Here is an 11,588-nt window from a genome sequence, read left to right as displayed (position 1 = left end):
TCACCAGGTCTGCTCTCTTGCACTTTGGGGTACTGCTTAGATAAAAGGGTCTCCTTCTTCTCTCATGTGACTTTTCTGGATTCCACTTCTTGCCTGCTGTAACTGTAGTGCCCACCTAGCCCTTGCCACTTAGATGTCTCTCTGTCTCTTACCCAAGAGGCCCTTGGTACCTACCCCATCCGACCCCACTAGCGAGAGGGCAATCCACCCCGCTCTTGACCTCTTCTGACATCCTTGCGCCCGTTTGTCAGAGAAGACCAAGGCTCAGAAAAGTTACATTGGATATAAAACTGTCTTCTAGCCAGCCTCGGGTCCTGACATTTTTATTTCCCTCGAGATGGGACTGAATTATCTTCTATCCCCCTCCCCGATCAGAACTGGAGTAAGATTATCTGCACCATCCCCACACCCATGCCCGATTTTCCCGCGAGCGCCGAGCACCGGGAAGTCTAAAACACGATCCACTTGCAAAGACTTCGCGATCTGTTTGGGTGGATAAAACAGCGCACAGGAAACGCAGAGCAACCGCAGCTGCATCCAATCACGCTCCCGTTTGTGTCCCAGATGCAGCCCCAGGAAGAAAACAAGTGTTTGCGGAATTTAGCGGCCAAGGCCCTTCATCAAGGCTTTATTCTCACTCCCGCCCCACTTCCTCACTAGACATCCCCAACCCCGAGCCTCAAAATCAATCCCCCAGATCCGAAGGGTGGGCCCGGGGTTCTTTCCCCGGCTCCTGAGACCCAAGGCGGGCATCCTCCGGGTCTCCAGCAGCCCCCGGGCGCGAGCCCAGCGGGGACCCGGCGAGCAGCCCCCGAGTGGGTCTGGGGAAGGGCGAGAGAGGCAAGCGGCGGCAAGGCCCCCAGACAGCCCGGCTCCCCGAGGGAGCGCGGCGGCGGGGTCGGGGGCAGGGCGGGGAGGCGCCGGCGCAGCCAATCCCCGGGCCGCCCCCTCCCCGCCGCCGCGAGCCGAGCCGGGGCGGGGGAGCCAGGCGGCGGCGGCGGCGGCGGCGGCGGCGGCGACGGAGGCTGCCGTGGGGAGGGATGGAGAGGGGAGGGGGGAGCGGAGCCGAGCGGAGACAGCCGCGGCGCTGCAGAGCGGCTGGGGCGGCGGCGCGGCTCCCGGTGCTCCCCCCGGCGCCCGCCCCGCGTCGGTGAGGGCCCGGCCTGGAGGCCCGGAGCCATGGGCTGCATCGGCTCCCGGACCGTGGGTGGGTACCGCGGCGGCGCGGGCGCGGGCGGAGGCAGGGCTCGGCGGGGTCCGGTCCTCCGGCCCCCACCCCCACCACTCCCCGCGCCCCTCCGGCTCCCTCTCTCCGCACCGCCCGGCCCCGCCGCGCTCCCTCACTTGCCCTCTGTGCCCTCGCGGTCCCTGCCTTCCTCTCTCCTCCCCGCTCTCCCCTCGCGCCTCCGGGCCTTGCATCCCTCTGGACTCTCCGTTCTCTCCATCTCCCTCCGGCTTCCTTCCATTGCCCTTGCCCAGGCGCGGTCCCTCTCCATCATCTACCCGCCAACCTCCTCTCTCTCCTCCGTCGCTCTCCCCGACTCTCCCGTGCCCGCACCCTCCATCTCCAGGCCATCGGCCTCGACTCTGCCTTCCCCAGCGCCTCCTCGCCCCACCTCCATTTCTGGAGCAGCCCCCGTTCTAAGGACCCCCAGTCTCAGTCTCAGCCCCGAGTCCTTTTCGCACGCCCCCCGTCCCGCCCCGCCTCCATCTGGCTTGGGTGTTTTGCCCCCATCTCTTTCCCTCTCCGTTGCCTTTTTCGCTCGTTTCTGCCTCCCCCATTTGCTTTGTTCACGTGCATTTTCCCTCCGGGGCGGGGGCGGGGTGAGCCTGCTGCCTCGGGGAGGGGAATGGGTTCCACGGCCGAAGGGAATGAGGCCGGGCTGGGTTGGGGTGGAGGGGAAGAGCCGGGGACGCCGGGGGGAGGCAGGGGGTTCGAGGGCCAGAGAGGGGTCGGGAGCCCGCTCCCAGGAGGGTGGGGCTGGCCGAGCGAGGGAACCCGGGGACCTGACTGCACCTGTCAGGGGGGTCTGGCGGGGCGGGGCCAGCTCTTTATTTACCTTTGACGGGGGGAAGGAAGAGAGGCGCCTCCGAATTCTTCTCCCCTCAGCATTTGCCTTGCTACCCAGTGCCTTCTGCTCCACCCCATGCACCCACTCAGCTCTCGCAGCTCAGCAGATTGATTCAACCCTCTCCCCAATCCCCCAATTTTTCCTATTCCAACTCCCAATTTCTCCCGCCTACATGCCACAGTGACCTCAGGCTGAGAGAATAATTCGTATTATTATTACAAACAAACTCACTCTCCGGAAGCCTGATTTCTCTGAGACCCGATTTATTTCCATGGATACCCCCACTTCCTCCTCTGCTTTCACCTCTTCTCTGGGTTCTTTCCCTCCCCCTCCCTGCCCCCCACGGCTCTGACTCAGCTCTCCCTCTTCTACAAAGGCCACCTCCCCCCACCCCTCTCTCCCACTCTGCCCTCGCCATCTCCCTTCCCCTCAGAGGTTGTCCTCTGCCTGCCCCATTCCTGCTCTGTCCGCCCAGATGTCCGGTCTTTCCTCTTCCCTCCCAGCCACGGCCTCTGGTCTGACCCGTCTCACCATTCCCCTGTAGCCCCAAGGGAGAGTGTGCCCACTTTGGAGGGGCCCTACCTCTCTCAGACCTGTCAAGCACAATCCCTTCCTCTTGCAGCAGCTATGTTGTTGCATGCCAAATGCCTCCTGGTGCCCAAGACCCCATTCAATTCACCCCTCCTCAAGAGTGGATGCCTAATCCTAAATTCAGAATCAAAAAACTTTATGTGTAGAAAAGATCTATAAGGTCAGGTGGTTCACTTGGGTCTACCACCCAAGTGATTCTTCCCCAAGGCTGCCAGTTGGCATACCCACCCCTCACGGCAGCAGTCTCCCTTTACAAGGAGCTGTGGCCTCGGCTGCAGAATTACCATCTTCCTAGGTCCTCCAGTTTGCCAGTCAGCCCTCAAACCCTGTCGACCCTCTCCCATTGTCTTTTGTCTTCTCTCTGACTCGAATTCCTATTCTTTTAGTTCCTATTTAAAAAAGTCCCCTGCTCTCCTCCTGCTGTCCCCCTTCTCTCCTCTTTAATCCATCACTTGTCTCCCAAGAGTCAGGTAAAATGATTCCATCTCACTCTTTGCTTTCTCTGCTCTCATTGCTTCTAGGTGTACACGCCCAGCTCTTGCCTCTATCCCCACCAAATCTCCTTCCTGTCAGACAAATCCACCAACTCCTCTGGAGGGTCCACTAGGGAAGATGCAATCCTTCCACCTCACAAATAATAAAGCCAACACATAGGGAAGCTTGCCCCTGGAGAAGTTCTGCCCTTATTTGCAGGAACATAATAGAGGAAAAGCACAGCTCCCGTGCACACCCGTACAGAAACCCTCAGAGATTCCTCAGGATAGAATGGAGACCTGTTTTCCTTCTAAAACCCAGCCACTGGCCCTTCCATTTAAACAACAACAAATAAGGCCACAGAACGCTTTTTCCGAGTGTGCTATTCTTGATTGAGCTCAGCATTATTATGTCTCCTAACAAAAATTTGGGGCGAGTGGGAATGTAAAAGAAAATAGGCAATCAGAAGAGGGAGTGGTAGCGGGAGGGTAGGGAGGGGTCTGGAGGGCCTGGCCCCCATTTGTGGCTTCAGCGTTCTGAAGGAAAAGAACGAGGAGGGGCCTCCGGAGTGGGCATGGGGAGGTGAAAGGGAAGCAACCAAGCATCTGTCCGTCTCAGGAAATGAAGTGATTGCCGTGGAATGGAAGGGCCTCAAGGATGTGGACCAGATCAACATGGACATCAGCACCAGCTCGCTGCACGGGAGCAGCCTCCACCGGCCATCCTCTGAGGTGAGGCCCTCCGCGCTCAGCCGCCCTCCCAAGGGACCTCGGAAACACCCCCGGAACCACCATGCATAAGCCTAGTCCTTCAGCCACCTTCCTCAATTCCAGGCCAGCCTCCCAAACACACCTTCAGACTGACACTCTCACAGAACATCTCTCCTCCTTTCCTCAAACACAAGCCAAATGCTCCTCGCTGAGATCCCAATTCCCTGTGTTAATCTCAGGAAAGCCCTCCCTACTTCACACACTTCTGGAAGCCCCTCTGAGGAAGTGCCCCGGGTACCCACTACCTCTCCTCTTTCCTCACAGCAAACCCGGACTGACTTCTCCTGGGATGGCATCAATGTGAGTGCAGCCCCCCCAGACCTCTCCAGTCCCCCCTAACTCCTCTTCCTTGTCCTCTCCCATCTGCTGCCATAGAGCACAGCGCCCCCTTCCTCCAGCGGGCACTGGGAGTCCTCACCTTCTTTACCTACCCCCAGACTTTCAACGGTGGTTGGGGGATAGGCCTCCTAGGGACTCCTGGGTATAATGGTAGCCTTATCACCCACCCTAGCTCATATCCTTCCTCCTGGAAACCATGGACTGTCCTCCACATATAAAGCACCCCATACCCTCTTATTCCTCTGCCCCTCCTCCCACATTCCCTATCCCAGCTCTCCATGGAGGACACCACTTCCATTCTTCCGAAGCTTAAGCGAAACTCTAACGCCTATGGCATTGGGGCCCTGGCCAAGTCATCGTTCTCAGGTGAGACTCTGACCTGGGGATGCGTGCAGACAGGAGACTCCCTAGGGGCTCCTGGTCTCAGTCTCCCTGCCCCTTCAGACCTGAAGAAGACCCTCATCCCCAGACCCCGGACCTATTTGCCCTTTCTGTCAAGCCTCTCCCATCCTCCAGGCTGCCCCTCATAGACAGAGTCTTAGGGCATACCTGCCGCCTTCATGGGATGGAGTCCCATGGGACTAGGGTGGGGGTAATGGCGGGGACGGGGGCAGGGGAGGGGCAGATCTGGTGTGGGTATTGTGTGATGTTCTGGAGGACCTGGGGAATGTCTGGCCCCTCAGGGATTTCGCGAAGCATGAAGGACCATGTGACAAAGCCCACAGCCATGGGGCAGGGCCGGGTGGCTCACATGATTGAGTGGCAGGGCTGGGGGAAGGCACCAGCCACTCAGCCACAACACAGCCACGAGGCCGTGCGCAGGGATACAGATGCCTACTCCGACCTCAGCGATGGCGAGAAGGAGGCACGTTTCCTAGCAGGTACTTGTTCCCCAGCCCCTCAAGAGACACATTTTCAGGATGGCCAGAGACCGACCCTTCAGCCTGATCCCCTATGGCAGGATTGGCTCTGTTCATGTGATACCATCAGACTTAATTTCCCAACTAGCTTTAATTTCAAGGACTCTGACTTGTTTATTCTAAGTACCCTCAAACTTATTTTTATTATCGTCTCAGAAGTTGAGGGGAATTAACATGGGATTGTAGGTCCACCTGATGCCCTCTCTCCTACGTGGTGGGACTATCCAAACCCTGGATTCCCTCAGTACAGGAGGAAAAAAAAAAAAAAAAGGCAGGGGTCTTAGGCTTCAAAAGTCTGTGCTTCTACTCATGTTTTATGATGAAAATGAAAGAAAAGCCTTGGGGTTCTCTTCTAGCCTTTGCCCGTCAGCACATTGCAGTCATGAATTCAATTACAGGGCACATTACTTGTGACAACCACCAGAAGATCAAGGGACCTGGGTGAGGAGAGGGTGTGTACAGAAGAGCTTTTATTCAGTATAGGTACGAGGCAGGCATACGGTGTACCTACAACCCTGCCCGAGCCCTAGTGGCAGATCTCAATAAGATACCTAGGAAAAATGATAGATCTGGAATAGACAAGAGGGTTCTTTGGTTGGTGGTATGGGTGGTGGAAGAAATATCAGTGGGGAGGGGAGACAAACATGTAGTGGGTAGTGTAGGGCAGCTAGCAATGTAAGCTTCAACTTACTCACGGCTTTGACCAACATGGGAACCCCAAGTCTACCCATCTTCATTATTCTATCCTTCCTCCCTTGTCCTTCCCAGACCTTGAACTTGATACCACTGTGGACCTACAATCCCTCCCATTTAGACTCCTCTGGCCTTGACTACCTAGCACTAGCTACCATTCCTAAAAAAATTCCAAAGATAAACTTCTGGAAATCCCCAATTTCAATCCCTTAGGATATCTCACCAGAAGACCCCCCCAACTCTTTCCCCTAGGAATCCTAAATCTGACCTTCTGGGAAGTCCCCCACGATTTTGCCTTGTTTCGGGGCATATACCAAGGCTGTGCTGTCCAATACAGTAGCCACTGGCCACATGTGGCTATTGAGAACTTGAAATGTGGCTAGTCCGAATGGAGATGTGCTGTAAGTGTAAAATATCGACTGGATTTCAAAGATTTCATATGAATAAAAGAATGTAAAATATCTCAATAGTTTTATATGGATTATACATTGAAATGATAATGTTTTATATAGATTAGGTTAAATAAGATGTATTATTAAAATTAATTTCACCTATTTCTTTTTAATTTTTTTTAATATGGCTACTAGAAAATTTAAAATTGCATAAGTAGCTTGCGTTATATTTCTATTGAACAGCGCTGCACTGATGTCCCCCGCCCCATGCATGTGTCTAAGGCTTCCCCGAGGTATCTCGTGCTAACTACGTTTCTTCTCCCAGGCGTCATGGAACAGTTTGCTATCTCCGAGGCCACTCTCATGGCCTGGTCCTCCATGGATGGTGAGGACATGAGTGTCAACTCCACCCAGGAGCCATTGGGCTGCAATTACAGTGACAACTACCAGGAGTTGATGGAGAGTCAGGGTGAGGGATGGTTCCAGAATCCGACCCCAGAGGCCCAAGAGGCCTCCTCAACTATCTAGGCTACCTCCACGCATCTCTGTTCTACGACTTTCTGTTCATATAGGCTTTCCTACTCCCCCTCTCACCCCCCGCCCCACATCTCACCCTCAATTCTCTGTGCTGTTGTTACTGCCTTTGATATTCTGTGACCCCACCAACCACCATGATTCTCTTTACAGATGCCCTTGCTCAAGCCCCAATGGATGGATGGCCTCACTCCTACGTGTCCCAGGGCATGTACTGTCTGGGGTCATCGGATGCCTGGGAAGCAAGCGACCAGTCCCTCATTGCGTCTCCGGCCACAGGATCCTATCTCGGCCCTGCATTTGATGACTCACAGCCTAGCTTGCACGAAATGGGACCTTCCCAACCTGCTTCTGGATACTCTGCTCAGGAGCCTCCACCTTTGCTGGGGGGAGACACTGACTGGGCTCCAGGGGTGGGCGGGGTGGACCTGGCAAGGGGCCCTGCCGAGGAGGAGAAGAGGCCATTGGCGCCCGAGGAGGAAGAGGATGCGGGATGCCGGGACCTGGAGTCGCTTTCCCCACGAGAAGACCCCGAGATGCCCACCGCTCTCAGCCGGAAGGTGTCTGACGTCACATCCTCAGGCGTGCAGTCCTTTGATGAGGAGGAGGGAGAGGCCAACAACTAGCTTCCTCCCACTGAATGCCCCACCTTCCACTCCCACCTGAGGGGCAGGGCTGCACCCACACCCTCCCTTCCCCCAGCAGTACGGCTGAAACCTGGGCAGAAGACTGTCACGAGCCCAGGAGTCCTTGCCAGCAAAACGGAGGGCTGGGGTGGGATTTTATCCAGGCTTACACTGTAGAGACCACAGGTCCAGGAACTGAGGCCCAGGCAACTAGACGGCCATGAACTTCGCTTGGCTGCGGGCTTCTGGGTCTGTGGTGGTGGAGCTCCAGTGTGTATCCTGAGCACAGGAGCACACAGCGGCCCGTGGCCGGCCCCTGGATCTCAGTTCTTTGCTCCCTGATCTCGTCTTCCAGGAGCCTTGACTGCAGCTGCCTGAAGGCCTCCTTTCTCCACGTCACTCTTGCTTTTCCCGACTCTGTTTTCTCTGGCTGTGGCCCAAGCTCATCCCTCCTATGAGGAACAGACCTCAGGGGCTGTTGGACGTGGTTCGATGGGCACAGGGGAAGCAACGTACAGACCACGTCTCCTTAGAGTGGGGGGGCTCTGCCCTCAGAGGTAACTTGGCTTCTGAGATCAGGAGTCACAGAGGAGGTGGACGTGGCCGCTGGGATGCACAGGGGCACAAGGCCTGTCCAGAGACCAGGCAGTCACTGGTGAGACCGAGGACAAACATGGCCACTTGTTCTGGGATCTTGACTATCCTGTGGCTGAAAGGAGGACCCTAAGGACCTGGGAAAGGACCCCGCCAGGGCTGGCTACTCCAGCTCTTGCTTCCCTTTTCTGCCTTCTTCCATCTCCTGCTCTGGGAGCCCCGGGGCCCCGAGGGGGTGGGGGTGACACAGAATGCAGGTGTCCTGGCTAGACGGGGAAGCATGAGGCTGTGTCTCCCTCCATCCACCCCTAATTCTCTGGAGCTGTTTACACTTTTCTCTCTGCCTTTTCTACATTTTTATAACTTCTTGGGGACTCAGGGTTGAGTAGGGTGGAGGGAGGGGTCCGGTGCCGTCAGGCCCCCAGCTGGGGCAGGGTGTTTGCCGAGGAGCAGCGTGGGCTCTGGGCTCCCTTTGCCCCTCTTCACCTCCTCCCGGGGCTCCCAGGAGGGCCTCACAGGTGTGTCCCCCCCCCCTCCCCAGGCCTCCTGAGGAGGAAGAGAGGAGGATCTGGGTATTCTTCCTTCCAGGATGTTTTACAATGAGGCATAAGCCCCTGAAACTCCTTGCCCTCCACACCCACTTTCCATTCTGGTGGGGACTTCTGCACAGCACCTGGAGCCCCAGGACTTCTGTAAGACATCCTGAGGGCGGAGGACAGGGTCGAAGGGTAGAGTGAAGAGACGGCAGCACACTGCCCCTCCCCTGCTGCAGCGGTGTCCCAGAATGAGGAGGTTGAGAGTTGGGGTGCTTCTGTCCATCTGTGACCCTGCCTCCATCAAGCCCACAGTGTCATACACTCGTGCCCCTGAAATGCAACCGAGGCCAGGTCCCACATCTTCTGGGGAGGGGGAGGATGGCTACCTGAAGTCGGTTCTTGGAGGAAACAGGAGTAGGCACGGCGAGCACAGGTAGCTGAAGTCACCTCATCTAAAACTGTTAAAGGGTTGTGCGTGCTCACGTGGCCTCGCTGCTGGCCTCGCCCTGCACTCCTGCTGCAGGTCCTTGGGGTTTTGCATGTCACAGTTCCCTCCTCTCACGGGGTCCCCGTTTCCTTACCTTGTGCAACCTGCCCTCTCTAAGGCATCATCCTTTTCTCTTAATCTCACCCCCTTTGTGTCCCATATTCCGCCCCCGGACCACAGCGGACATCCAGTCCAGGGAGCGGGTTCATGCATCACGGTTCCCTTTTCGCTCAGGGCTCTGAGGAGTTAGGAAAGGTCATCTAAAGCAGCGTTCTTTCCTCCCTCCTTCCCTGAGGAAGCCAGACGGTCCCTGCTGGTCCCTGCCAAAAGATGACTAAAACTCTGAAGGGTTCTAGCAGAGTTCGGAAGTGAGCGTGAGCGGGGCTCAGCATCCCTGGGTGCTGGCATCGCTGCTGACCAGAGGTCAGGTGGCGGGGGGGGGGGGGGGGGGAGGCGTAGGGAGAAAACCTGAGGAGCTGGCCTGAGACCCTCTCAGGACTCTTCTGGAGGGAGGAACTGCCTCTCTGGTGCTGGGGGGACAGGGTGCATGGGGTTTGCTTATAGCCTATTTTAGGGGGAGGGGAGGGGCATGTGCAGGAAGAGGCTGTTGGGGGACGGGGGAGGGTTGCTTTTCCCTTGGGGTTAAAGGCTGTGCCGCACATTTTACAGCAGTCCCAGAACGGGGCTGTTTTCATATCATGGTAAATGAAACTGCTCTTGCTAAACGATTTTCTTCTGGTGGGGGGGGGGTGGTGGTGCCCTTTCATTTTGAGTTCACTTTATTAAAGGAAAATCCAAATCTTCCATCCCTCCCCTCCCGCTGCCCCCAACCCCGCCCCACCCTCACCCACACCTTCCTTCTTATCCTTGTGTCAAGGAGGGAATCTTGGTGAATGAGTTTATTACCTCTTGTCACCCTCACTTGTACATCCCATACTCCGTCTTCCAGGTCTAGGGAATATCCATTTTTATGGCCAGTCTTAGCATGTTTTCTTAATGTGACATTTCCACCCCAGGCCCAAGAGAGATTCTATGACATATATTACAGAGAGAATTATATATAAATATATATATAAATATTATAGATTATATACACATGGGCATGGGCTCGAAGGCCCACTGCCAGTCCCCCTCCCCAGGCTACAGCCTCTCTCTCTTGGCCTGGGGAGGCGGAAGGGATGTATTGTTGCAGAGGGCTCCAGGCTGTGTTCAATGGCACTAAACAGAATGTGGTGGCACCTTCGGCTATGAGTGTCTTATTTGGGGGATGATGGAGGCCGGGCACAGGGTGGGGAAGGAGGAGAATGCTGGGGAGGGGGCACAACTGCAGAACTAAACGGGGCATAAAAGAAGGGATGGACAAAAGCCTTGGGGGTGGGAGCAAGGGTCTCTGGCTGCTCAGAGCACCTGGGACTGCTTATAGAAAAGGCAGGGTGATGGCAGGCTCCCTGTCGCTGGTTTGGGGAGAATAAGGATCTGACTTCCCAAGTGTGGGAAGCATCAAAAAGGTCTGCCATCTTGAGGCTGAACCCCTAGAAGAGAAACACAAAGAACCAGTCCCTAAGAAGGTATAGTCTCTGGGTGAACCAGTGGCCCAGCTGCCCTGAGCTTCCCCTCTTGGAAGGAGAAGCCCCAGCTAGAGCACCTCAAGGGCAGAGCTGACCCTTGCGCAGGACTGATCAAGGAATACAGTGGAGAGGGAGTGACCTGGAAACTGGAGGGTGAGGAAGCTGTGATGTGAGATGGGAGGAATTTCTGCCAGAGGGAGTTAAATAAATCCATTGGGGCCGCAGGACTGTTTGGTACCGCCCCTTTCACACAGAGCCTTCCTGCGACCTTTCCTCTTCCAGGCTGTTCCCCCACAGGCTCTTTATCCATGCCTCACTGCTTAAATGGAGGACAAAGGAGGGGGAAATGGGATTGGCCTTTTCCCGCCCTAGTAATGGCTCTGCCCGGGGACACATAGTGGGAGCCAGGATGGAGTCTAGAGGCAAATTTCAGGGAATGGCTGTGGGCAAGTGGAGGACGGGGTGGGGGGCTCTGAGAGAAGGGGCTGTGGACAGTTTGCGGGTATATCCTGGGGCCATCAGTCCATGAGGCCATGAGGTGATCCCATCTCCTCCTCCAGCATGGCACTGACAGGACCACAGTCACCCTGGGCCTCCCTTAACCCACCCCCTGGGGAAACTGATGGGGGATGGGCAAGGCCAGGAAGGCACTGGGGAGCTGTGGGGGGATAAGGGGGGCCAGGGAGAGGCAGGTACTCCCCACCCACACACAGGCCAACTCAAGAAGCCCATGGACTATCAGGGGCCCTTCACAGGGGTTAGAACCACCGCCTGTCTGGGGATGGGGGGACATGCCCAAATGATTGACCAAGGCTACTCCTGCCCAAATTCTGGCTCCTCCTCCAACATGATCAGGATGACATTTTAAAAATTCCTAGGAGAGGCCGGATATTGGTGCGATCTCTCCAGCTTCAGGAAATACCCTCTTCCACACAGGTCCACCCTCTAGCCTGGATCTCTGGACAGTCTTTATGAGGCGGTCTGGGAGGTGG

At 56.3% G+C, this 11,588-nt stretch overlaps 1 protein-coding gene across 2 annotated transcripts; it reads left to right on the top strand.

Moving 5' to 3' along the window:
- The first annotated feature begins 1,179 nt into the window (after positions 1-1,179).
- On the top strand, positions 1,180-7,411 carry FAM131B (family with sequence similarity 131 member B). Of its 2 annotated transcripts, XM_061198128.1 has the most exons (7): positions 1,180-1,207; positions 3,756-3,868; positions 4,172-4,207; positions 4,519-4,612; positions 4,930-5,127; positions 6,577-6,720; positions 6,939-7,411. In XM_061198128.1, the coding sequence occupies exons 1-7, from the start codon at positions 1,180-1,182 to the stop codon at positions 7,409-7,411; spliced, it is 1,086 nt and encodes a 361-aa protein (XP_061054111.1). The 2 variants fall into 2 exon arrangements, with proteins under 2 accessions (XP_061054111.1, XP_061054112.1); XM_061198129.1 differs by lacking the exon at positions 4,172-4,207.
- The last annotated feature ends 4,177 nt before the right edge of the window (positions 7,412-11,588 follow it).

Source organism: Eubalaena glacialis, chromosome 8 (assembly GCF_028564815.1).
Source record: "Eubalaena glacialis isolate mEubGla1 chromosome 8, mEubGla1.1.hap2.+ XY, whole genome shotgun sequence".
Classification (NCBI taxonomy): domain Eukaryota; kingdom Metazoa; phylum Chordata; class Mammalia; order Artiodactyla; family Balaenidae; genus Eubalaena; species Eubalaena glacialis.
This window is presented reverse-complemented; position numbering and strand designations above follow the sequence as displayed.